The following is a 27,955-nucleotide window of genomic DNA, read 5'->3' as shown; positions in this document are numbered from 1 at the left end:
CGTACCTTCCCTGCATGTGCCTCATTTGTCCCAGTGGGTCGACTAGCACCCAGAACCTACCCAGTGACTTGGAATGCACCCCAGCGCCCAAACCAAAATGCAAATTGGTTTAGCCGTTAGTCGATCGCCGAACTTGACCCGATTCTAACTAGACAAGCCGATCCATCGACGACCCTGAAATTCTTTTGGCGACCATTTCTACCAATTTTTCGATGTTCTAGACCTAATTTTATGTAGATTTCTCTCTTTGAAGCTCAAAGTTCGCGCCTGATGTCCATTACACTTCCACCACTCGCTGACATGCACTTCAGATGTGTTGCTTCACTCCAGATGGCAATCCCGGCAGATTACCGACTTGACAGAGATGCACTAAACAACTTACCGACTTGGCCATCCCGACAACTTAAGACTTCTACACCTACTGCCCTTTCTTGCGGGTAGCCCAATAAGTGTGGTGGTATTTTTGAAGAAAAAATAATTTCAAAAATCTAGAAGGCAACATGTGGACTTTTGCTCAAGAATGATAAGATTGCCCTCATTAAATAGGCAGACTTCTTAGATACTCCCATGCGTAGGTCAGCATCCTTGGGAGTTTAACAGCAGACTACGACTACTTAAGGTTCCCCTACTCATTTCATGGAAAAGCCAAAGGCATTAAAGATAGAATTAATTACTAAATCATATCTCTAAAACAATTCCAATTGAAGATTAACCATATCAAGTTAGGAATCCCTGTCACAATCAATTAGGGATATTCCCATCATCATTTCAAGATATTATCTCCTAATTAATATCTTGGAAATATCCTTTCATTATGCAATAGAAAGCCGCCGCATATAGGGCCGAACCTTATTACCATGATTGGCCACTACCTCCTATAAATACTCTCATCACCTCCAAAATTTGGTAAGCTTTTTGCTACTATACAAGCCCTAAACCCTCGCTCTTTTCATAGAAACTAACTTAGGCATTAGAGATATATTGGCCAAACCCCCCTTCTCGCACTGTCTGTCCATATTTGTATGGACTTGAAAGTTGTGCATCTTCGAAGAATCAACGACCATGGGGCATTTCATGCAAATGATGCCACCATGCAGTGAGTCAACAAACCATTGACTATCACTCGCTCTTTGGTGATTGGGCAAGTAAATAACCTAGATCCACTTATGTGTGACCCAGTGATTTAGTTGCTCGCCAACCCTTTACAGATCCCCTGGGCTTTGTTCTTCTTCCTAGTGAAAAGCTTTCCGTCTCCTAACTACTACACGACTGTCAATAGTTCATCAAGCAAAGTTATCTGAAATATTTAATTTTGGTGAAATAATTGGTGGGAAATAAAGTTTTCCTGATGAAACTTTGGAATAATTCATCGCTAACCTATTTTTGGGAGCAAATTTGAATTTTTGGGAAAATTTTGAGGGGAAGTTTTAGCCTTTGCCTGACGAAGTTGTATTATGCCCCAACAAATACTCATAATTCGTTAGGCAAATTATAAAATAAAAAAAATAAAAAAAAATCAAATTTTTAATATTAAATTCAAACAGTTAAAAAATCATTGAATTTGATGATCATGTCAATTTATTGTGTGATTTTACTCTCATTTTAGTGTGTGAATCATAGAATGTGTGTTCCATCAAAATAATAGATTCGAAAACACTTGGAACTTATTCTATACTTCCGTTAAGTAGAACTTAATCTTTTGTTTTATCCACTAGTGTAAATATTTTAAAATGATGATCGGGTTCATTCCTTGTACTCTTTTAGGGTCGAGGATTGTATTTGTAAAAAAACATCAAGATTGGAGTTAAAATAACCATTGAATCGAGATTTTTCGTCTCAAACTGTCGAATGATTTCATCCCGTTACATAATCTCCAAACGTTTGTTTTTTGCGGATGTTACAAAAATGTATGATGATTGGATCATGAAAACTAGTTTCCTAGAATGCGTGTCTCGTCAAAATAATACATTCCAAAACACTTAAAGTGCAGAGAATGAGATTTTTTCAAACAGTGGATTTGAGTGAAAAATGGAGGACAAATGGGTGTTTATAAAGTAGAGGTGGAGATGAATCCAATGGTAGGGATGAAAGCAAAGTATAGGTGTTGTTTTCACATATCTAGATATGGGATCCCTGAAATGTGAAAATATTGACTTCGCTTATACTCATCATGGCTCATGCACTAAAAATGTTATCAGTCAATGTTGTGATACAAGACAAATATGATTGTGCATTGGCTTATGTATTTATTGATCATGATGGTGGTATCTTCTCCATGTTCTTTTACATTCAAGATATCTGAGTAACTTTTCGTCATCACCTTCTTTGGCATAGAGAAATTACTCAAGTCCTCCACACGGCAATCCTAATATCCCTTCCAACTAGTGGTTATAATACTACCATTAGAAATCTTATAGCTTATGCCACAATTGCTTCAGTTATTTCCTCTTCTAGTACTAACTCCTAGCTATTTCCTCTTCTAGTACTAACTCCTCTGATTTTTATCATCAATATTATTCCTTAGACCTCCATAACTGAAGGTGCACCTCTTTCCCCTACCTAGTCGTGTGGGTCGAGACACCATCATCTTCTGGTTGCAGACTCTACTATAGCCATGACTTTGTTGCTGTTGTTTTTTATGAGATACTTGGGGACCTTGTGCAACGTGATCAAACAATAGGGTTTCACTACTAGACATTAGCTCATCTACCACGACAAATTTACCACAGGCTTTATGCGCCTGTTATAAAAAGTGAACATTTATCATGGTCTTAGTCAGCACGTTGTGGATAATAATATTTTACAACAGACAAGTAGTGGCCCGTTATAATAAAACAATTTAATACCACAGACTTAATCAGTATGTTGTAAAAATATTAAACCACCACAGATCTTGATCCGTGGTTATATTTTTTAAAACCACATTTAATATTTGTGGTAGATAAAAAAATTCAATGTGGTGAAATTACATGCATCATTAAAAAAAAATTAGGGGGCGGGATTGAAAATTTTTCCAAAATTTCAAATCTTTGAAATTTCACTGTACTGCCACAGTCAAAATTTAACTGAAATCCTTCATTTCCTATTACTTTACCTCTCTCTCACAAACTTTTCTCTGATTTTTCTATCTTCTCTCCACTCATGGCCTCTCTCTATCCATGACTCCTCACATCACCACCACCACCAATTTCTTCCCCTCATGATGTCACCCACTCAAAAACCTCCCACTCTCCTTCTACAATAGCATCAGCAACCCAACAAATCAACCCTAACATAACCTCCATGCTCTCTCCTCCTTAGCCTCACCGCAACAACGGTAACCAACCCTTCACCGTGTCACTCCGGAAACTAAGGCGCTTCAACTAGAATGAACATATTTGTAATGGGAGCGAATGCAATAATGGTGCTGTTCAGGCAATGATTTCTCTGGAGAAGGATCATCGGACCTCAGCATAGTTCCCTAAGGGATTGGCACTTAGGATGTGTTGTCGGGCTCTTGCTTGTTGATGTGCTACAAGAAGAGGACAAAGTTAATTCTAAAAGGTGCCTTTGTGGGGCCTTAGGTGTAGGCCTTGAGGCTCACAATCAAAACTAACTAAGTGCTAGGCGTGCCATTGCTATCTCAGTATAGCAAATGTAGAACAAGAGTGTTTTTAGTCGATTACTTGCGCCCTAAGTTAATCAAACTTCTTATTATCAAAGGATTGTCGTGGATGGGTCAAGTCTACATTAAGTTATTTTTCTTGCCTTGTAAACAAGGACTTTTAGTTCATAGTCTTGTATGTTCAAATGAAGGGAGTCCAAGCCCCTTTAAGCCATTTGCTTGGTTCTTGATTGATTTTAATGATAACATATTCATTAAAATAACTAGATCCATATGCAAATTGAACTCTTAAAATAGGAAAACTGATGGAAATAACTTGAATACATACTGGAGAATGTATTAAGTAATAGATCTACATATTTAGAAAACAAACAAAAAGTGTCGGGCAAGATTTTACCTTGTTTGTCATGGTTAAACCTCTTGCAATCACTTCTCTTTGAATTAACAAGGATTTATATGCTAAAAAGGGATGGATGGTAAACAAGTTTACACAAGGGAATTGATACTACGCCACTAAAGGAGATAGCAGAGCTTTAAAATGGGCAAAAGATAGCTTGTTGCTAAAAATGACTGAATTTGGGTTGATTTCAGCTTTTGAATGCAAATTTGGCTTGAGAGTAAAGTTTGTATGTTTTTTTATTTGATTGGTTGAGTGTCGTTGTCTTTGGGACCTCTTCCCCCTTTTATAGGCCAATTAGCCTAACTGGTGTGACTTTGCTCTTGCCCGAAAGCATCTGAAGGGTAGTGAGTCATCAGCCTTTTTACTTGTAATGCCACTAGAAAGTGTTCTTTGGCTGGTAGTACGTTAGTCTTCATCACTTGTCTCTTCAATGGTAAGAACGTGGCTTGTATCTTGGCTGAGAAGGCTTTACTTTGCCTTTGGGCTTGGTACTGGGCTTCGGTCAAGTCCCCTTTTAGTTGGCATCCTTGGGCTTTCCTTCATCTAGGTCCAATGTTCAAATATTAACCCAAAAAGTGCCCCATTTAATCATTGTTGAGTCTGCAACTCAAGACGCTAATAATGATTAAACAGTCGTGCACGCCTTCACTTAAGACTTGCACCATTTAAAGCATTTGTTGTTAACTAAACCTTTACACTAACCCACAAATTCCATCGTTAGGTAACCACTTACTATATAATTCTCACTTAAACCCTTTGGCTAAATAACTTAGCATCTTCAAACCCTCGAATTCCCAGAACTTCCCAGAATTCTCAAAGCCTTTAGACTTTCTAAAACTTCTCTCGTTCTTCAGTTCTTGCCTCCTAATTCTGATTTTCTTCCCATCTTCTCCTCATAATCATCCAATGGCACCCAAAGTTGCTCGAACTTAATCTCCCTGCCAGCCTGGTAAGGGGATTTCCACCATGCGTCGCTTGCTCAATGACCTTCATCACCCTCAAGCAGGCCTGCATGCCGAACTTTTCTTCGAAAAGGGAGGAGTACATTTCTTGGGGCCTGCATGGACTTCTCAGGTCCCTGTAGCTTTAGAAAACAATATGCCAAGGAGAATTGGTATACCCCCAACCCATTTCAGGCTAAGTCGAGCACTTCGTCTTCTAAATTGTCAAACCACCGTCGCAGCTTCTCACTTATGAAGGATAAGGCATGGGCACAATGGATAAATGAGCTCCAGCCCATCTTTAAAAGGAAATGGATAAACAACATAATTTATGAGCTGATAATGTTGTCCAAGTTGACTGTGATTGCTAAGCCCAAGTTGCTCACTACGGCTCTTCTCTTTTGGAACTCGAGCACCAATACCTTCGACTTTAGGATGGGCCCCATGTCCCTGACCATCCTCGATATAGCACAGGTCTTCAGGCTAAGGCCTTCGGGCAGGGTCGTAGATTTTACCCATGATTAGGCTCCTCATTCTCGCCTGACCACTAAAAGTTCGGGCAGCTCTGCTGCCTTTCTTCAAATGGAGTATAACTCTTCAACCTTCAAGAATTACGGGACCTCATTTACAGGCTTAATCTCATTTTCCAATAAGGAATTTGATCCATCTTCCTCCAACGCCAACAGAGATCAGGATCACATGTATTTTCTCCTCTACTAGCTCAATAAACACGTCTTCCCCAATAAATCTAAAAGAGTGAAAGTGGAATGGATTCCTCTAGTAGAAGCTCTTCTCAACTTTGATGATGTAGCCACGAGTTTCTTCCTCTTTGCTCATCTCTATCATCTCCTGTATGAGATTAACAATGGTGAACAATTCGAAACCAACCTTAATGGTCCAACTTGGATGATCCAGCTTTGGCTTCAATAGTATTTTCCCAAGCTTCAGGCTCCCAACCTTGAATTTTCAGAAAGAGTGGCCCCTGTCCAAATCCTCGTTGAGGCCTCTCCCACCAATCATTCTACCTTCTGCTACCTCTACTTCTTCAGAGTCTACAAGACTCGAGTGGACCTAGAATGGGGAGGGTCCACGCTAAGGAGATATCTTTGGTTATCTGATTGAGATTTCCAAGATGTTTTTGGAGAATACGTTATCCCCTTATGTATAAAGAGATTTATCAACTGCATACAACCAAGGGACCTAGCTTAGGGAGTAAGGAATGACTGGTATGAGTGTGAACTAGAAGTTTAACACCCTAACTTCTGTGCTAGACAGTTAGGGTTTAGACAAGCCATCTCGGTGCCCTTCTTCGACTCTGTTCATTGTAATACCCCTTATCGTCTTCACTCTTCACAAGAAGTCACATTCTGAGCTACCCGACGAAGTCTCGAAATACTGAGCAAGGTTGCCCGAAAGCCCATGGCCCTGAACGTCGAATGCACTTCAAGCTTCTTTTCTTGGTGGGAAACAAAATGGACTAAGAAGTATGGAGGAAACCTGCTCGAAGCTCATGACCACATCTTTAAGCAACTATCCATCAAATCTTATCCAAAGCCAATTGAGCTTGAAGATTGAAAGGAAATGATTTATCATAAGAATCTACTCCTTCTGATAGGTACCTTTTTTAATTTGTAATTTCATGAATGGACGTTGGGCAGGATGAAGAGGCTGGGGATGCCTTTGTCCTTCAAGAAGCTGCAACTAAGGCAAAGAGACAAGGTGTTAGAGCATATGGGGATGTCTCAAAGCTACTTGGAAACTCAGAAGGTGAGGAGGTTGAGCCTGTTGTGAAAACTTGGGCCACACGGCAAACGCGAGCAACAGTAGTGGAATCTTCAAAGTCCGAGCCCGAAGAGTGACCTCGAGCTCAACTTTCCATCCATTGTCTGCGGGTAACCCTTACAAAGAAGAGAACAAGGGCACAGGTTGCTAAATCCTCTAAGTCTTCTGCTTTTGTGGTTGAGGCGGGTATGGGTAGGAAGAAACAGAAAGCTTCCAATAATTGAATTTTGTTTTAACCTTCCCTTCTTACTTGCATTTTGATTAAGAGCTAACAACTTCATTTCTTTTGGGTTTAAGGCCCCAAGCAACCAAGAAGCCTATTGTCTTTTAAGTACCCCACTCTCATTTATTCTTTCAATATTTGCACTGACTCCTCACTTGTATTTTTATATAGGACATTAGAGGTGAAAGGTTTATTCAGCCTGAAGCTTCATCTATGTCTGCCTGACCAACGCATGCTTCCCCTTATCGGGCTAAGCCTTCAGAGGTATATCTCATTTCCACACTTTATACTTGTATTCCCATCACCATAGAGTTTTAATGCCTAACTTTTCTTTTTGTAGGCTAAAGTCGAAGTAGCTGCACCCTCAGTTAAGCAAAGCTCTACCTCCATTCCTTCAACTTCTCCTCCATTAGTAGTGGTTCTTACTTACTAGGTTGACCTGTCAACTGGGGAGATGTTGCACTTTGTGGAAGAGGATAGCAATCTGATGATGACTTCTATCTTGAATCTTTCTGTCTTAATATCTTTTCATTTATACTTATTTTCCGTTCTTATTTTCCCTAACCATCTCCAACACATGAGTCGCATCAACTAACAGCAATAGCATTTGGGGAGCCTATAATCCCTGAGATCTTCATGGTCTTAGAGGTAATTAGCCCACGGGCTTCTCTTCATCCAGCAACCATTACAGAGGTGCTTCCTCTTTCTACTCAAAACCCTACTCAGGTATAGAAGTACCTTCACTTTTATCTTCTTTTCCATAACTTAGTTACTAACATTTGCTCTTTCTCTTTGATATTTATAGGCCTTTGGTGAGGGTTTGGGCATAATTCCTCCTTCTCCAGTTAGTGGGAGTGATCCTCCTCCACAACCAAAAGTTATTACCCCTCCTTCCAAGGCATCGGGCTTCATTCCGGTATATTGACTTCTCTCATCTTACCTATCTTCATTATGAATTGTAGTCTTTCTCATAACTTTGTTTTCTTGGTTTTGTAATAGGGCCCTGGAGAGGACTCAAGCAATTCTCCTCCATGTCTGGTGCACAAGATGAAACTTCCTCGACCTTCTTTAACTTCTAGGGTCACAGGGATTCCTATCCCTAAGCCTAAGAAGAAGATTAAGACCACTACTGCTCCTACAATCATCACTACTCCCACTTATTAGGCTTCTCCCTTTGTTGAGACCTCCTCTATTGTTGCGCCCTCTGAAGAAGCTGGAGCACTGCCCTCTTCTTCTTCACCTATTTCCACAGTTGCAAATTTGCCCGAGCTTTTTAAAGAGTTCGGGCAACTCAAGACAAAGATGAAATCCTCAAGGTATCCCTCTGAATCTTCTGGCTTTCAAGAGCAACGCCAAGTCTTTCAAGAGTGGGTGAAGAGGGATTTCTCAGCTTCATTTAGCCTCAAGGCTCTTTATGATGTAGAAAAGGTCGTAACATATCTGTTCAAGGCTAATCAAACATCAAGAGTTTAGCATGAGTCATTCCTTTCATATTTTGAGAACTTGAAGGCTCTTAGGGATCAGCATCAGAGGGCTGAAAGGCAAGCCAATCGAGTGAGGTGCTTTAAGGAGAAACAATCCAGTACTTCCACTCATATTCAACAGCTGGTGGATGAAGGTTCAGTGACAGAGGAGAAGATCAAGGTGGTGACTTCTGAAATCCAGAAGTTAGAAGAGCAACTTGTTGTGCTAAAGGCTAAGCAGGAGGCTCTCCTTGGCACACTCAAACAACAGATCGAAGAAGTGCAAAAGGCAAATCTGAAACTGGAACATTCTAATTCTCAACTTGTTAATATTAGCACTATTTTGGTTGAGCCTACCAGAATTTTTACAACTATGCAGACTTACTACTCCAGAATAATCACTCTGGGTGAAGATGTAAATCTGTTAGGCTAGGGCCATTGTTACTCTCTTTTTATGAATTAAAATTATTCTCTGCCTTTACTTATTTCACTTCTTGCATTATATTGAAATTTTTACTGCACCAATTAACTTTACTTCTTTTTGAAATCACTAACTCTCTTCAATATAACAATCTCTAACATCCCAGAGAGTTGGATGATATTTCTTTAAAAACTTAGCATTAACTAGATGTATTTGCAAGTTTTCCTCCAAATCTGTCAAGTAATATCCTCCCTTATCCAATGCTTGGTGAATAACAAAAGGTCTTTCCTAAGTAGGACTCCATTTCTCAAAGCCTCTAACTTGAGCTCCTAAAAGCAGAATTGCTTTCCATACTAACTCTCCTTCCTTAAAGGTCTTTAATTTTACCTTCTTGTTGTATGCTCGGGCAACAACTCTCCCTTTTCGGCTTTCCCTCTCTTCCATACACCAATAGTCTTTTGATTAAGGGCCTGATAGCAACTACTTGGTCCTTTCTTCTTTGTTCTAACATTACTGGCATTGGGGAGTTAGGATAATATGGGGCCTATCCCATTCTTCCCTGGTGAGGAACAATCCTTGCTCCATAAGCTTTTGGGCAGTCACCTGAGTCGAGCAGCCGTTCTCATCAGCTCCTAAGCACTGGAGAATCCCAATACTAGGATTATAAAAGCTGGCTTCTGCCACATTGGCAGTAGGGAGGAATGGTCATGACTCGGCCTACACCATCTCCCAAAATCCTGGTCCCATGCCTTATTCCTCGTGGTAAACTGCTACTTGTTGGTGTAGGGTGGAAGGCACAGAGAGACTATGATGAATCCAATCTCGGCCTAGTAAAGCTCCATAGATGGAAGTACTATCCACAACGAAGAAGGCTAGTATGATTTTCTTTGAGCCCAAGTCAAACTGCAAGGGCAATATCCCATGAGTTCTAGTGATGGCTCCAGAGAAACTGGAAACTGTTAGATCCGTGGGGATGAGATCATCCTCACTTCTACACAACTTTTTTATCAGCTTATATGGTAACACATTGACTGCAACTCCTGGCAAGGTGAGTTTGTCTCTCAAACTATGAACTGGATCGGAGCTAAAGTAGAAGTTGGTGTATGCAGGAAATTGGAGTCTACTACTCTTTTGTTGAATATGAAGACATTGTTGGCGCTCACAATGCATTCAAGGTTTGATTTTTTTGTAATAAGTTGTTGAGGTTTTTGCTTTCGTTTCAAAATGTTCATTGGATTCGGGCAAATTTCTTGTTATTTGTTGACAGTCCTGTCGTTTCTCATATGTAGTTATGCCTATTGCGAATTCTTAAGGCATATTGCATTTATCTTTGGGTATTCAATTGTTAGAGAGTTCCCATACTTGCACTATTGTCAACATTGATGAACTATCTGCCTTTGTATTTGCTTTATTATAATTTTTTTGGGGTTGTGCTTGTAATTTGTACCTCTATACTTAAATATGTGTGGGGTTTGGTGTTGCGGCGTTTCTAAGGTCATTTGGTTGAAGATGAATGCTTGAATATGTCAATGCTAAGTGTTATTTGGATATTTTGTTGGCTATGGTCAGTTATTAGACAATCTCTATGGGATTCGGTATCGAGAATTAAAGATCATTCCATTCTTTTTCTGTTAATGTGGATTGATGGCCTGTTGTTTCTTCAATCTTCTTTCTGCTAAGATGTCATTCAGATGTCAAGGTTTTTAATGGAATCAATTCATTTCTATTCATGAGCTTAATAAGTCTATTGGCATAGCCAGAATTAAGAGTGTTATATACCAAATTGTTAAGCATCTGTTTTCTTAGAAGTAATCGTTCGATCAACTTATTTTTCCTTATATGTTTAGGTGAATTATTCAACCAATAGGAAGGGGCAGTGGCAGTGACGGTTATCAAATTACGAATCATTTTCATACAATTCAAGGAAAAGTGAAGTCTTTTAAGCGACAATTTGTTTGTAAATGGAGACGTATTTCATACTTGATAGATAGTTTCATATTTCTTAGGATGGGAGCATTTTTGCTCACCACCATTTAGTGTGTTGTATGCTCATCACCATATTTATCACTGTTTGATGAGTTTGAATTTCGAGATTCGTGTAGTGGATAAGCATAAATCTCAAAATTCAAACTCATCTAACGGTGGTAAATAGGATGGTTAGCATACACCACATAAATGGTGGTGAGCAAAAATGCACTCTTCTTAGGATAGCTCATTGATTTTAAATGTGATTTTTTTATGTAATTATTATATTGTAGTAAATGTGCAATCTTTTATATAAATATTACATTTATTAAATAAAAATAAATATCTTTTTATTTGTTTTGGAAATTCTTTTATAACGGCCATTGGTCGTGGACATTTTGTAATCCACAACAGCCATAGTGCACTTGGTGTTAGATCCCGGTTTACTATGGGCACAATTCGTGGTTGTATCACATTTGACAACGGGCATAGCTCGTGGAAGAAACTGAGACTTTTTATCACATTCAAATTACTAATGAGCACAATGCCCATGGTGGATTGCAATCTACCACGGGCATTGACTGTGATAGATGAGCTTTTTTTTTCTAATTTGGGTAGTGGGAAAAGAGGTATTGTAGCAAACAACAGACATAGCTCGTGGTAGAAACTAAGTCTTTTTATCGCATCCAGATTACTAACGAGCACAATGCCCATGGTGGATTGCAATCTACCATGGGCATTGATCGTGATAGATGAGCTTTTCTCTTCTAATTTGGGTAGTGGGAAAAGAGGTATTGTAGCAAATAGTAGTGGCGGTTTGATGGAAGTTCATCGGGAAAGGTTGCTCACCCGAAACCCTAAAACTTACTTAAGCCTACGATGTAATTAAGCCTTTACACAACAAAACTTTTTCAAGTTCGTCGAGCAAAATTTCACTAGCTTCCTAGCATTTTTTTCCCTTGCCGCCAAATGTTTGCCCGATGCATAAGTCTTCGTCATGCAAAGCCTCTGAAAAAACAAAAACATTGACCATGTTTGCCCAACCAAGGTAAGCATGTGTGTGTGTGTGTGTGTGTGTGTGTGTTTTTTTTTTTTTTTTAAACAAATATTATTTTTAATAATTTTACTTATTTAGTGTATTTTTTAAACTAATACTTGTATTTTTTTCGTCTATTTTCGAACAATTTTGAGATCGAACTAAAAAAGCCAGGTATGTCCGACTACATAACCTTGTTGTGGACTCAATGATTTACATAGTGGATGCACGTGTTCTACAGGTACTACAAGACTTTTGAAGCTCATGATGAAGCTTTAACCCTTCCAGCCCAGAATTTTGAGCATAGGATGGACAAGTGACATTGGCTCTGCAGTTAATTTTAGAATTTATAATTTCTAGAGATGGACGTCTTACAGAGTGAAGCAGTTGGATATTTACTTAGAGACAATGCGTGACTAACAATAAATTTGTTTTTAAATTTTAATATAAGTGTACAAAAATTTTAGTTTTAATAATTAAATATATTTTTTATATTGTTGTAACATCCCACATCACCCCGGGAAGTGATCCACCCCAGGCCGGAATGTGACAATTGTGATTTGAGATTATTATAATAAAATTTAATTAATTTAAGCTAAATATAATTAATATTATTTTTAAAAGCTTACACAGTTTTGCCCAATGAAAGAAGTCGTGCACCAAGTATTTTATATATTTTCAAATTTGTTTCCTTAATAAAGCTTAGCTGACAAAAAATACAAGAAAGGATTCTCGCCGGATCCTCTTTGTAAGGATCCTGGGGATCCTCAAACCACATCCGTTCATCGTACATCATGTAGTCATAAATCATTGTAAATTTTTTATTTAAAATTGAATATAAACAGTGTCCAACGAAAATTGACTGCACAATACATGATAAACGAATGTAATTGAAGAATCTCCAGGATCCTCACAAAGAGGATCCGGCGCGGATCATCTCTCAAAAAATACAATCTTAAATAATTTTTTTGTAGAAATACAATTTTGGCTGATGAAATTATCTAGTCAAGCATCTCAGATTCATTGAGCACAGTTAGTCAATTACTTTTACTTGACGAAAGTTTCATTAAAATATTGGTCGGGAAATGTTATTTGTCCGAAAGTTTATTTTTTTAATCGAACAAAACTTCGTGCAACAACCTTTGCATGAAGAACTTTACCCGACAAAGTTTTGTTAGGCATACCCTTGAGCGAAGAAACCTTATTTTGCCCGACCAAATTATTTCGTTACCAAGGGGTTTTTTTTTTTGGGGGGGGGGGTAGTGTTAGTACAAATTTCCTTAACTTTTCGTTTTGAAGAGGATTGTGTGACTGACGACTACGGCAATGCAGGTGATGGTGATGATGGGCGGTGGCATTAGCGTTGTTGGTGGGGAAATGGTGGAAGCCATGCTGGAAGGTGGTGCAGACAATTAATGGTGGCAAAATTAACATTAATGTCATGGTGGGGGTGGGGTGCGGGTAATGGTTGTGGCAAGCCAAACAACCCTCAACCACCGCAAACAACCTTCAGCCCCTGGCTCCAGCCTTTGAAAATGAACATGAGTAAGAAATGAATCAAGCAGTAAAAGCAGTGATGCTGATGCACTGCTACTTTGTTATACCAAATTACAGCAGACAAAATATGCAACTAAAATGTGCAGCTAATCCATCATCACTAGCAAACAAGATGTACAAAACATTAATTTCTAAGAAAGATAGCATCTGCTAAAAACCTTGTAGGTTCTGCAAAGCACAAGCTAATAAATAAGTATATTGAAATCCAACCTTACTTATAATCAAGTAGGTTCTAGCTTTAGTGCTGTCTTTCATGCTTCTACTTGGCAGGGGAACTACACAACATTCAACAATATAACACACAAGATCATCGTAAGTTATCATTTATTAGTTTATAAGTTGGAAGAGAGGTGAAAGACTCTACAACAAATAGTTTATAACCTCAGAATAGCAATGCAAAATTTAAAAACTAGGATTTCATTCAACTTATAGCTGTTTCTTTTCAAACACTATGTAGCAAGTGTCGACACAAACGCCAACCAAAACCAGAAAAAGAAAATGAAATTCTGGAGGGCCAGAGCTCATAGAGGAACTCGTAGCTTGACTACTGCTATCACTGCCAGAGCCTGGCTCAACAACTGACTTCTCCTGAATCAAAATAGTTGATGAACATAGCACCAATCACATAGTAAATTAAACTCCAAAACATTTCGAACAAGAAATTGAGCCAACAACGGTTCAGATACGCAATGATTAAGGAAACCAAAGACATGCAACATAATTTAAGGAAGTTTTAACTAAAAAGAACCAGAAGCTTATCAAATTACTAATAGTGGAAATGCTGCATAATTTACCAGAATATCAAATTTAGAGTCCCATACAGCAAAAATGAAGATAATAAACTACTTTAATTGCCCCAATCCTAATATTTCATATAAATGTGGAAATCATGGAAATTCTATAATCCTAAAATTCCAATGTTCTCCATCAGAATAACTTTGAGCTTCGCACAGCTGAAACACAGCAAGGATAAATTGGGAAACATGCAAGCTATTCAGCTGTGTTATCAAATTAGAATCCTTCATAATGTGTTGTTGGAAGGCTTTTAGGTTTACCCCAGACCCATCTGGAGGCCACACGCTGGCCACTACAGTGCCACGCCCAGCCGACGCGCCGCGAGTACAGCTTGCATTCGCCTTTTCCGACGAGGCCAAGAGTGGCCGATTTCTGGGGAAACCTTCCAGAGCTCGATTTGAGCTCATTTGTCCGAGTCGATTTGTGCTAAACCTTCACCAAAATATGCATGGAGTACATGAGTACGATCCTAAACAACGAATGGAAACAATACATGAATACAAGCCTAAACAACGATTGGAAACCATTTAAGGTGTTTTCGAAGCTAACCTTTGTTAGCTGGAATCGACGATATTTATCGTCGGGCAGTCGAGTCGCGATGGTGCTCGTAGGTTCGTTGGCTTCCCGTTCGATTTTCTGGGAACTAAAGGTAAGGTTAAGCTCTGCATGTTGAGGTAAGTTTTCTTGATTTTTCTCTAGACTTGATAAGAGCGGCGAGAGAGTGAGTTGCAGAGGCGAGGGATAGAGATGAAAGACAGGAGAGTTTGAGTGTGGGGAGTGGGGAGTGGGGATGACAGACTTGATAAGAGCGGCGAGAGAGTGAGTTGCAGAGGCGAGGGATAGAGATGAAAGACAGGAGAGTTTGAGTGTGGGGAGTGGGGAGTGGGGATGACAGAAAGAGAGCGAGGGGAAAATGAGGGGGCTTGCACGGGGAAGAGGGACTCGCACATGGACGGGTCCCACGGCACACCACTCAAACAGAAACAATATTAAAATAATTCTAATGGCAGACAGATATTTCAAACTAGCTATGAATTATGCGGTATGAACCAAAAACAGCAATCCGACGGAAACAAAATTATAAACCCAAAAAAAAAAAAAAAAAAAAATTAATGCTGGGAGTATGTATATTATGATCAATTAGAAAGAAAACATTATTATATTATTACTAGTTTATTTTGAGATTAAAAAGCAATCTGTTAGAAGATTAGAATCTAAAAAGCAACTGAAAAAGGTAAGAACCTAACAAGCATTTATTGCAGATGGAAATGATTCATCGTAAATCTAAAACGTACCACTTAGTACTACGGTTTAATGGTATTCCTCTTCATTTGTAAGTGAGAGGTCTTAGGTTCGATTTTTGTCAAATGCAAATTTGAACTATATTATTGTTAGCCTATTTTGAAACTAAAACATTGAACATTAATAAATAGCTCTATACCATTATTTAGCACAATTTTATAAATTTAATTTATAATCTAATTTTTTATGTGTGCTAGATGTAAAGACAAACTAAAAAAACACATACTGTGATGCTAACAAACAAATTTTATAGACACAAAAAGTTTTTGATGTCTAGCTTTAGTAAAAAAAAATTGTCAGTTGAACCCACTTGGCATGGTTCCCGTGCCCATTACTATTTTGTGTCATCTTTTTTTTTTTTTTCTTTTTTACATTGGGCACCATCTATGGTGCCCTCTATGGAATGAGAACTGTTTGGGTCTTTTGGTAGTCTAATAGACACAAAATTTTCAATTGTGTCCTTAGTTTACCCAAAGCCCATTTTTCTTGTAGTGAACAATCGTCGTGATCGTGGTCGTGGTCGTGGTCGTGGTAGTGATAGTGGCAGCGGCGATGGTTGTAATTAAATACATGCTTCTGCTAGTGAAACTAGAATTGATCTAACTATTTAAAGTTGGAATTGTTACCTCTAAATAGGCCTGGCAAAAGGATTGTGTCTGTCGTTGATGCGAACTAATTAAGCACACAAATTAAAACCCTCTTGTGACAATTGTAGTAAAGATGCAAGTAGGGATCGTTCTAGACCGGGGATTAGGAGGGATTACTAATTCACTTGGAAATTGACTCAAAAACGTAAAACAAACGTTAAAACACTAAACTAGACTCAAAGAATGCCAAACTAAATAATAAAACACTAAAACAAATCAAAAGACTCAATGAATACAAAACACTTATAAACACAAACTAAGACACATTCTAACTAAATTGGACACTAAAGTAAAGGGGGATTGAGGTTTTGACGAAATTAAACTAAATGCACAGATTATAATTTAAAGACAGAATGTAAATATGAATGTGATGAAAATATGGATGAATGCTAGCTAGAAGGTTCTTCTCCACACATGTCACACTTGCATACAATTTGATTTTTAGTTGGTCTTTCGATGAATTATGAAACTCAACACCCCGGGTTAATTAGGTCCGCTTAAATTAACCGTCAAGTTTTCCTTAAGTTAATGAATTGGATGATTGCATGCGACAACCCAAAGCATTCCCCACAAGTTCCCTACATGAATTGCATAATAGAGATACAAGCAAGAATCATTAAGCATCATGAAAACTATAAGTGTTGACGAGGCATTCGTTACTATGATTGCATGAAACTTATGCCAAGAATTTATTTAACGCGATTGTTTATAAGCAACCTCCACTACTTGTGAATATAAGTTCATAACTATTAGGTGAAATTCACTTATATTCTAGCGTCATATTCATGCATGAAAATTAAGCGTGCACTCTCAATCAACATACATAAATAAGTTATCGATCAAGCAGTTAAACAAATTGGAATCACCATTCATGAAATTCCAACCAAAAGTAATCAAATCATATTGCAAGCATAAACATGGTTTCGAATCACCCCCTAGCTAAATAGGGGTTTAGCCTCTCATGTTCACAACAAGAAAAATAAAATTGAATTTAAACATAAAGAACAAAGGATGGATTACACCTAGAACGCCCAACGAATCCACTTGAATTTCTGCGCGTCTAAGCTCCTCTTTTCTCTTCTCCTTGCTGCGGCAGATTGGTTGTGGTTGGTTTTTGGATGTGTTTCGGGGTTAGGGATGGTTTAAGGGTGGTTTAATGGTGCGGCAAGGTTGTGTGGTGGTGTAGGAAGGTGTGTAAGGTGGTAGAGAGTGGTGGAATGGCTGCGGCAGTGATGGGGGAAGGCTGGAATTTGTGGTGAAAAGCTGCGGCTGTTCAGTTTTTGGGTGATGGGATGCACGGCTGTTTTAGAATTTTGGGAGAATAATTAGAGTGGTTGGTTGATTATCCAATGAGAGGTGAATGGGAGTGCACGGATTAGAGGGAATTAGGGTAGAATGGTGAAGAGTGCGGCTGAATGAATTTGGGTGTAAAGGTGGCTGCGGATGGAAGGGTGAATGGAAGAAAAGCTGCCGCAATGCATGGAATTGGCTGGAATAATATATTGGGATATGGTATAGAATATTAGGGTGAATGGTGTGCCAAAATGCATGGCAAAAAGACTAAACCTATATGGTGGCTGCGGCTTTAGATTTTCTTTTTGGTTTCTTAGGTTAATCATCAAATGGGGGGCACGGCTTAGGTAAAAATAAAATGGGATGGTGGCTGCATGGTAAATAGGGTTATTAGGGTGTGACGACTAGCTTAGGAATTATATATGGTTTAGAAAAATAAAACCCTAGCTTATTAAATCAAAGGCTTACAAAAATTAGGAAATTAAATAAGAAATATAAAGGTGCGGCTAGGATTGAATTTGGGAGAGAAATAGGTTTAATTCAGAAATAAAAGGGCAAGGTGCGGCTAGGGTTAGGTTAGGAGAGGGAAATAGGGTTTAAGTGAATGACAATGGACTTAAATACCCCCCCTTGCACGGCAAGGGAAGGAAAAGAAAGTGCAAGGGCACGGCTTGGGCTTTAAAGTGGGCTAGGGCCATGGTTTTGTGTCCTAAAATGCATACAAGGCCGTCAAAGTGGCTAGAAAATACGGACGTTTAAGTTTAGGAAAGGTTACCAAAATGGGAAACTTAGGGTTAACTTTCCGACTTCAAGTAGGAAACCTTGTTTGAGTAGGATTCCTCGTTTTGGTAAGAATTCATCGTTGGAGTAGGAATTCGTCGTTTCTTCAAGTCTTCAACTCATTCATTCCTCTTTCGCTCCAAAATACTCCAATTTGCATCTTCTTGCACACTTTGGCCTTATAATCTGAAAATACACAAAAGTGGCCTTAAACACTAAAATAGCTAAGTAAACACAACATAAATGCACGAGAACAAGCTAATTAAGTCGCATGAATATGCTCCTATCAAATTCCCCCACACTTAACTTTTGCTAGTCCTCGAGCAAAACAAAACTAACTAAACAAAACGAAACAAAACAAACAAAACATAACCTAAACCTTCCAACGTTTGCCTCAGGGATTTCCAATAAAACATGACATGTCAAAGATCATTACTCACATAGCTTTTAGTCTTCCCTCCCTTCAAGCATATACTTAATCATAGTCACCATTCACTAGTTCGCATTTAATCAATTAAAACACATTTTGAATGTAGTAACATGCCTTAGAGAACTCCCTCAATTCCTCACTAGTTATGCACTCAATTTTCACTCAGATTTTCTGACTACACACCCTACACTAGTTATATGTGAGAAGATTGATGTAAACATGAAAAACTAGTACTCACATATGTTATAACAAAGAACGCAATTTCTGGAGTAATTAAACGTGTTTAGATATGATCTCATGAATGGAATGCTACTACTTAGATGCGAGAACCAGTGACACCATATGCTCATACCAAATTCAAACTCCACAATTGAAATGCACAACACTCAAGATAGAAGTCAAGGGTTGTAACGGGGCTTGGGGTGTTGGCTAACAAGGAAAGATAGGGATAAACAAAAGTTATTTACGCAATAGCAAGCAAAGTATTGAAATTAAGTCCTAGAATTCCCTTAGAATGCAGAAATCAACTTTTAGACAAATAGGGAAGATTCAAACAACTCTTAGGGCCTAATTCATTGTTTTGGGCCCTTACTTCAACAACCAAAACTTTTCAACTATTTTCAACTCTTTTTTTTTTCTTCTTTCTTATCTTTTTTTTTTTTTTTTTTTTTTTTTTTTTTTTTAAAGTCGTGCCTATGGCACATAAACTCATATCAATAATCCTTCCCCCACACTTATTTTCTGCAACACATTAATCAAAAGGGAAATCATTCATGCTTACTATGCTTCAAGAACAAGGATACAGAAGGTCCTATTCTAGGCTAGGTGAGGATAATGTGGGTTAACAAAGAACATGGGCTAACACGGCTCAATGGGGTTAACTTAAACACAAAATGAGTGAAGGGCACATGGCTGTTTGGCTTTGATGGTGGTCACTACACAACTTCATCTTGAAATTTAAATGAAATGGGCATGAGTTCTAGCATTTGGAACTAAGTGATGAAACGCCTTCTAAGTAGTAACCAAACAAAGAATAATGAGATCATGCAACGACTTTAGAAAACAATAATGCACAGATTTTAACTCTCCAAATAACGTTTAGGCTCAAGTCTCACAGGGATGTAGCGTTAGTTTGAGTTCCTTCCTTCAAGCATGTTACAAAAACTAATTTTTTTTCTTTGTGATTACATGTGAATTCGTAAACTATAACTACAACCAAGCATAAACCAAAGAGTATATCAAACGTCCATCCATGTTTGTAACTTTCTTTAACCATCATGCAATTAAAAACCAAATCCTCATCATTGCGTTGGAAGGTGACCTACGACACAACCAAACACACAAAAACAACTCTTTTTGGGTTTTTCAAAGCAATTTTTCAAATTTTTATGGGATTTTCGGATTTTTAAGTCAACATACTCTAAAACACTCTAAAATAGCCTAAAAACACTTAAAAACAGTGGGAAACAAGTTTAGACATGTTAGGTGGTAAAACCCTACAATTTCATGCAAAAATATCTCAAAACAGAATGTTACCCCCCACACTTCAACTAAACATTGTCCTCAATGTTTTAGACACAATTAAACACATTACACATAACATAAAATAAGCAACAAAGGAAAGGGTTTAGGGACGCAAATCTGAGTGTGGAGCGATTCCCAAATTCTTCCTTTGTTGATTGCATGGGTTGCCTCCCAAGTAGCGCTTGCTTTAACGTCTTCCAGCCGGACGAAACCTTCTTTTAATCTTCACTCTGGCTCACGGCATGGAGGGGTATGTCCTCCACGGTATACTTCTTGAAATTTCTCGTAGTATGGCTCACTGAATGGGCGGGGATAATGATCCTCCCTGATGGTGGTGTTTCGGTTCCGACAATCCATATAACTGCTCCCACCACCTTTATATCGATTGGGCTCCTGCACCAACGAAGGTAACAACCTATTAGTTGAAATAGGAATTGAGGTTGGAAATGAAGACTTACAATCATAGTGTGGCGAGGGCTCAAAAATGGCAGCCCTTTCAACAATGTTACTGTGGCTACTTTCGGCCATATTGGGTGGTTGTAGACCAATCACTCCAAGTTCTTCTCCAGCGGTGGTTCCTGATACATCCTTCGTGGTAAGTGTGGATCCTTTCGGCCCTTTGTCCTTATGCACATCTACGACAAAACAAGAATGACTATCGTTAGGATTCTTAATAGAGTCATAAACATTGAATTTAATTATGTCACCACCAAACTCCATTGTTAGTGCTCCCTTGGCCACATCGATCTTTGTTTGGGCCGTTTTCATGAATGGACGGCCTAGCAAGAGTGGCAATGATGGAGCATCGCTCGAATCCTCCATGTCTAAGACATAGAAATCTGTAGGAAAGATGAGATGATTAACCTGCACTAAAACATCCTCAAGGACTCCCTTGGGATAAACATTAGAACGATCGGCCAATTGAATTACAACGCCATCTTGTTTTAACTCACCAAGGTTCATAGATGCATAAATGGAATATGGCATGACATTAATAGAAGCACCTAAATCTAACATGCATTGTTCAAATTTAGTTTTTCCAATTATGCATGGGATAGTAAAGCTCCCTGGATCCTTACATTTTGGAGGCAACTTTCGTTGCAAAACCGCCGATACATTTTCACTCACTTTCACAACTTCTTTGTTTGAAATTCTTTTCCTAGTTGTGCATAACTCTTTTAAAAACTTTGCATACCTCGGGACTTGTTTAATGGCATCAAGTAAAGGAATGTTTACTTGGACCTTCCTAAACGTCTCCAGAATGTCTTTCTCCTGCTCCTCCTTCTTTGTTTGCATAAACCTGCTAGGAAAAGGCACATTGAAAGGAAAAACATTAGTAGAAACCGAATTTGACCCATTCTTACCCTTTTTGGCCGAATTAGACACTTTTGGATCAATACAAACTTGCGGCAAAGGTGTTTCCACCTTTGCCGTGGGTTGGCCTATCTCCTCCTCTTCGATTCTCAATTTTTCCTCCTCTTCGGGGCTTGATGGTGATGGTTTGGATGTAATGCCAACTTCTTTTCCACTTCTCAAGGTGATTGCGTTGGCCGTTTCAAACCCTCCCTTTGGGTTTGGAATGGTTGAGCTTGGGAGTTGGCCTTGCTCACGAAACTTTCCTACAAAATCTGCAATCTGCCCAATTTGTTTCTCCAATTGATCCACCCTTTTTTCTTGATTTTGCATCGCCTTCGCTTGATCTTCCTGCCCATTAGACAACTTATTTAGTATCTTAAGAAGTGCATCATTGTCAAGAGACGTACCTGAGGCACTTGGGCCGGATTGGGCTTGATTTTGGGGTGGGCCGTAGGTTTTGGAAAAGAACCCCGGGGGTTGTTGCCTAAAGACTCCTTGGTTCTGAGGTTGCTGAGAATCCCTCCACTTGAAATTTGGGTGGTCTCGCCACCCCGGATTATACGTGTTGGAGTATGGATCATGTCTTGACTGATTTTGGCTTTGAAACCCAATGGCATTCGCACTTTCCCATCCGCCATTCTCGATGAGTTGAGGACACTTGTCGGAGGCATGTCCTTGGATAGAACATACGCCACATACCACAGGTCCTTGCATCTTCATTCCCTCGGCCATCTGTGACATAATGGAAGTAAGATTAGCTAACTGTGAATGAATATCAGGTGCGGAACTTACCTCATGAACCTGCTGCCGTGGGGGTCCTCTTTGGCCTACTCCTTCATACTGTTGAGCGTTCAATGCTCGGTTAGCGATCAAGACCTTGGCATCCCTGGGCGTCTTGTCCACCAATGCTCCACCCGCCGAAGCATCAAGCATTTGACGTTCTAGAGGTAGGAGACCCTCGTAGAAATATTGCAAGAGCAACTCCTCCTTCATCTGATGCTGTGGACAAGAAGCAACAAGTGATTTAAATCGTTCATAATACGTAGGAAAAGACTCACCTTCTTCTTGATGGATTCCGCTTATCTTTTTGCGTAGGAGGATGATGCGAGAAGTTGGAAAGAACTTCTCCAAGTACGCTCTCTTCATACTCTCCCAAGAAGTGACAGTGCCGGGAGCTAACTCATATAACCAATCTTTGGCTTTATCCATCAAAGAGAATGGAAAAGCCTTCATCTTCAAGATATTTCCGTCAACAGTGACGGGAGTCATACTAGAGCAAACTACTTCAAATTCTTTCAAATGTTTGTTAGGATCTTCCATGGACAAGCCATGGTATTTAGGAATATGATGAAGCAAACTTGACTTTAATTCAAACTCATCCGTCTTACCTTGGGCAGCTGTGGGGTATTGAATGCACAAGGGTGCGGCATTATCCAAACCTGAGGCGGAAAGCTCCTTGAGTGTACGGTTGTCCACCGCCATGCCTTGGACTTCTTCAAATATCCCTGCCGTGGCTTCCTCCTCCTCTTCTTGTACGTTTTCTTCAAGGTCAGATTCGGAATTTGGTGGATGGTGTTCTTGCTTGTTTCTAGCTCTTCTCAACTTCCTCTCAAAATCGTCGTCAAAATCCGAGATGTTCGCACGAATCGGTTGAGAGTTTCTAGTCATACATTAGTACCTAGGAAACAAGAAACAAAATTAGGTCAGAAACTTAAACAAAGTCAGAAACAAAGTAAAATAAAAGAAACAAAAACAATCCAAGGGATTAGCAAAATTGCTAATCCCCGGCAACGGCGCCAAAAATTTGATGCGAACTAATTAAGCACACAAATTAAAACCCTCTTGTGACAATTGTAGTAAAGATGCAAGTAGGGATCGTTCTAGACCGGGGATTAGGAGGGATTACTAATTCACTTGGAAATTGACTCAAAAACGTAAAACAAACGTTAAAACACTAAACTAGACTCAAAGAATGCCAAACTAAATAATAAAACACTAAAACAAATCAAAAGACTCAAAGAATACAAAACACTTATAAACACAAACTAAGACACATTCTAACTAAATTGGACACTAAAGTAAAGGGGGATTGAGGTTTTGACGAAATTAAACTAAATGCACAGATTATAATTTAAAGACAGAATGTAAATATGAATGTGATGAAAATATGGATGAATGCTAGCTAGAAGGTTCTTCTCCACACATGTCACACTTGCATACAATTTGATTTTTAGTTGGTCTTTCGATGAATTATGAAACTCAACACCCCGGGTTAATTAGGTCCGCTTAAATTAACCGTCAAGTTTTCCTTAAGTTAATGAATTGGATGATTGCATGCGACAACCCAAAGCATTCCCCACAAGTTCCCTACATGAATTGCATAATAGAGATACAAGCAAGAATCATTAAGCATCATGAAAACTATAAGTGTTGACGAGGCATTCGTTACTATGATTGCATGAAACTTATGCCAAGAATTTATTTAACGCGATTGTTTATAAGCAACCTCCACTACTTGTGAATATAAGTTCATAACTATTAGGTGAAATTCACTTATATTCTAGCGTCATATTCATGCATGAAAATTAAGCGTGCACTCTCAATCAACATACATAAATAAGTTATCGATCAAGCAGTTAAACAAATTGGAATCACCATTCATGAAATTCCAACCAAAAGTAATCAAATCATATTGCAAGCATAAACATGGTTTCGAATCACCCCCTAGCTAAATAGGGGTTTAGCCTCTCATGTTCACAACAAGAAAAATAAAATTGAATTTAAACATAAAGAACAAAGGATGGATTACACCTAGAACGCCCAACGAATCCACTTGAATTTCTGCGCGTCTAAGCTCCTCTTTTCTCTTCTCCTTGCTGCGGCAGATTGGTTGTGGTTGGTTTTTGGATGTGTTTCGGGGTTAGGGATGGTTTAAGGGTGGTTTAATGGTGCGGCAAGGTTGTGTGGTGGTGTAGGAAGGTGTGTAAGGTGGTAGAGAGTGGTGGAATGGCTGCGGCAGTGATGGGGGAAGGCTGGAATTTGTGGTGAAAAGCTGCGGCTGTTCAGTTTTTGGGTGATGGGATGCACGGCTGTTTTAGAATTTTGGGAGAATAATTAGAGTGGTTGGTTGATTATCCAATGAGAGGTGAATGGGAGTGCACGGATTAGAGGGAATTAGGGTAGAATGGTGAAGAGTGCGGCTGAATGAATTTGGGTGTAAAGGTGGCTGCGGATGGAAGGGTGAATGGAAGAAAAGCTGCCGCAATGCATGGAATTGGCTGGAATAATATATTGGGATATGGTATAGAATATTAGGGTGAATGGTGTGCCAAAATGCATGGCAAAAAGACTAAACCTATATGGTGGCTGCGGCTTTAGATTTTCTTTTTGGTTTCTTAGGTTAATCATCAAATGGGGGGCACGGCTTAGGTAAAAATAAAATGGGATGGTGGCTGCATGGTAAATAGGGTTATTAGGGTGTGACGACTAGCTTAGGAATTATATATGGTTTAGAAAAATAAAACCCTAGCTTATTAAATCAAAGGCTTACAAAAATTAGGAAATTAAATAAGAAATATAAAGGTGCGGCTAGGATTGAATTTGGGAGAGAAATAGGTTTAATTCAGAAATAAAAGGGCAAGGTGCGGCTAGGGTTAGGTTAGGAGAGGGAAATAGGGTTTAAGTGAATGACAATGGACTTAAATACCCCCCCTTGCACGGCAAGGGAAGGAAAAGAAAGTGCAAGGGCACGGCTTGGGCTTTAAAGTGGGCTAGGGCCATGGTTTTGTGTCCTAAAATGCATACAAGGCCGTCAAAGTGGCTAGAAAATACGGACGTTTAAGTTTAGGAAAGGTTACCAAAATGGGAAACTTAGGGTTAACTTTCCGACTTCAAGTAGGAAACCTTGTTTGAGTAGGATTCCTCGTTTTGGTAAGAATTCATCGTTGGAGTAGGAATTCGTCGTTTCTTCAAGTCTTCAACTCATTCATTCCTCTTTCGCTCCAAAATACTCCAATTTGCATCTTCTTGCACACTTTGGCCTTATAATCTGAAAATACACAAAAGTGGCCTGAAACACTAAAATAGCTAAGTAAACACAACATAAATGCACGAGAACAAGCTAATTAAGTCGCATGAATATGCTCCTATCAGTCGTATTTGTGTCGTTTTCGTGTTACACCTATTATCTTAACGGGTCGTGTCATGTCACACCCGTTATCTCAATGGGTCTTTAACATGTCGGGTTACTTTACCCAACGAGTAAAATGATCCGACCCGTTATGACCCATTAAGAAAAGTATTTTTTTTCCTTAAATTTGCACATACCACACATTGCCACATAAATATTACTTCAAAACATTAAAACACATTTTTCGTTTAAGTACACATTTATCGTTTAAGTACCACATCTACACTAAAAAATAAGAGCCTAATAGAAAAAAATATCCATACACTACTAGTCTACTACAAAATATTAGGGTAAATTAAACAAAACTACCTCAACTATAGGTCGAACGACACTATCATACCTCATCTTTTAAAAATGACAATGTAATACCTCATCTTATGAATTTGATCCAATGTCAGACATTAGTCAATTTTTCTATTAATTTCTCTGTTAAGTGTTGACGTGGCTAGAGACAGCGCCCACTCACTAATCCAACTGGATTAAAAAATAATTAAATATATTTTTAATAATTAAATATTAAAAAATTAAAAATAAAATTATTGTTTATATAAAATTGTGGGATCCACCCTCTCTCTCTCGCCTCTCTCTCTTCTCTCTTTGGGCACCTGCATCCCCAAAACCCAGAAACCCTTCCCACCCGTCCCCCCCAACCTTCCTCCACCACCCTCTCTCTCTTTTTTCTCTCTCTTTTTTCTCTCTCTCTCTCTAGGCAACCTGTATCCCCAAAATCCCAAAACCCAGAATCCCATTACAAATCTCAAAATCCAAAATCCCATTAAACCTCCCAAATCTCACAAAGCCCCAATTGGTATCCCTTTTCGCGTCCCTCTCCGCCATTGCTGCCGCCTTATTGGCCTTGGCGCCATTGTCCTTGGCGGAGGAGTTCGAGAAGGCAACCTTGTTCGACTTCAACCTCACCCTTCCTATCCAGATGGTGCAGGGATTAGAGAGAGAAGGGGAAGTGTCTCTGATTTGGGGCTAAGGATTAGAGAGAGAGGAGTGGCTCTGATTTGGGGGTAGGCTCAAGTGAGGAGAAGGGGGTGGGCTCTCTTGATCTAATTTTAAGTGATTGAAAATTGGGTTAGTCATTTTTCATGGTTCGAATTGAAATGCAGCTAAATCTATCTCCCTTCGGTAGCGTTTTGGTGAATCCGTTTATGTTCAATAACGATTTGAGCGAGGGCACTGAGAGCTCTGGGGTTTCATTCTTGATCCTCTTTTTGATGTTCCAAGGTGGTGCGATGGATTTGTCAAAGGTCGGCAAGAAGATTCTGAGCTCCATTAGGTGTGCCAGGTCGCTCGACCTTCTTCCTTCTACTTCTGATCACCTGAGGTGATTGAAATTTTAGTTTTTGCACATAATGCAGTTTGTAAGCCCTCAAATTCAATGCATTTAGTGTTTAGTTTGAGATTTGTAATGGGATTTTGGGTTTTGGGATTTTGGGGATGCAGGTTGCCCAATGAGAGGCGAGAAAGAAAGAGAGAGAGATGAGAGAGAGAGGGTGGTAGAGGAAGGTTGAGGAGGGGACGGGTGGGATGGGTTTCTAGGTTTCTGGGTTTTGGGGATGCAGGTGCCTAGAGAGAGAGGAGAGAGAGAGAGGAGAGACATAGAGGGTGAATCCCACAATTTTATATAAAACAATAATTTTATTTTTAATTTTTAAATATTTAATTATTAAAAATATATTTAATTATTTTTAGGTCCAATTGGATTAGTGAGTGGGCCTCATCTCTAGCCACGTCAGCACTTAACAAAGAAATTAACAGAAAAACTAACGGAGGTCTGACATTGGAACAAATTCATAAGATGAGGTATGACGTTGTCATTTTTAAAAGATAAGGTATGATAGTGTCGTTCAGCCCATAGTTGAGGTAGTTTTGTGTAATTTACCCAAAATATTAAATGTGCAAGGATATGCAAAACGAAAGAGTTTTTGTTTTCAAGGTTGTGATGCCTTTCTCAAAAGTTTAAACCTTGCCAATAGAACTCAAAGCTTGCATGTTATTCCTTTTACAAAATCCTCAATTTTCATCGATCATCATGAGGAAATTGTATTGGAACTTTGGCTTGATCTATTGCCTTCAAGAGTTATGTTGATGATGTTTTCAGTAAGGTTTTCCACATCAGAACTCTCTTCTGCATAAACTAATTATAGAAAAACCAAACATTAAAAACCATTCAAATTATGAGAAGTTTACCAAAATAATTATGAAAAGAAATAAAACAATAGTACTATACCATATAAA

The 27,955-nt window shown here is 38.9% G+C and overlaps 1 protein-coding gene, 1 long non-coding RNA gene and 1 pseudogene across 2 annotated transcripts; 1 reads left to right on the top strand and 2 right to left on the bottom strand.

Moving 5' to 3' along the window:
* The first annotated feature begins 4,170 nt into the window (after positions 1-4,170).
* On the top strand, positions 4,171-6,580 carry LOC148696367 (uncharacterized; annotated as a pseudogene).
* Positions 6,581-13,307: 6,727 nt separating this feature from the next.
* On the bottom strand, positions 13,308-15,076 carry LOC148696366 (uncharacterized). Its single transcript, XR_015963649.1, has 3 exons — positions 14,737-15,076; positions 13,603-14,619; positions 13,308-13,362 (listed from the first exon to the last, which is right to left on the bottom strand). It is a non-coding gene; the product is annotated as an uncharacterized LOC148696366 (long non-coding RNA).
* Positions 15,077-18,645: 3,569 nt separating this feature from the next.
* Positions 18,646-23,187, bottom strand: LOC148696365 (uncharacterized). Its single transcript, XM_088695198.1, has 3 exons — positions 21,989-23,187; positions 20,434-20,556; positions 18,646-18,670 (listed from the first exon to the last, which is right to left on the bottom strand). Exons 1-3 carry the CDS (start codon positions 23,185-23,187, stop codon positions 18,646-18,648), a joined length of 1,347 nt encoding a protein of 448 aa, XP_088551324.1.
* Between the last annotated feature and the right edge of the window lie 4,768 nt (positions 23,188-27,955).

This window comes from Pyrus communis, chromosome 6 (genome assembly GCF_041283825.1).
Source record: "Pyrus communis isolate YQ-2024b chromosome 6, ASM4128382v1, whole genome shotgun sequence".
In the NCBI taxonomy this organism is placed as follows: Eukaryota; Viridiplantae; Streptophyta; class Magnoliopsida; order Rosales; family Rosaceae; genus Pyrus; species Pyrus communis.
Note: the sequence above shows the minus strand (reverse complement) of the source record. Positions and strands in the feature narration are given on the sequence as shown.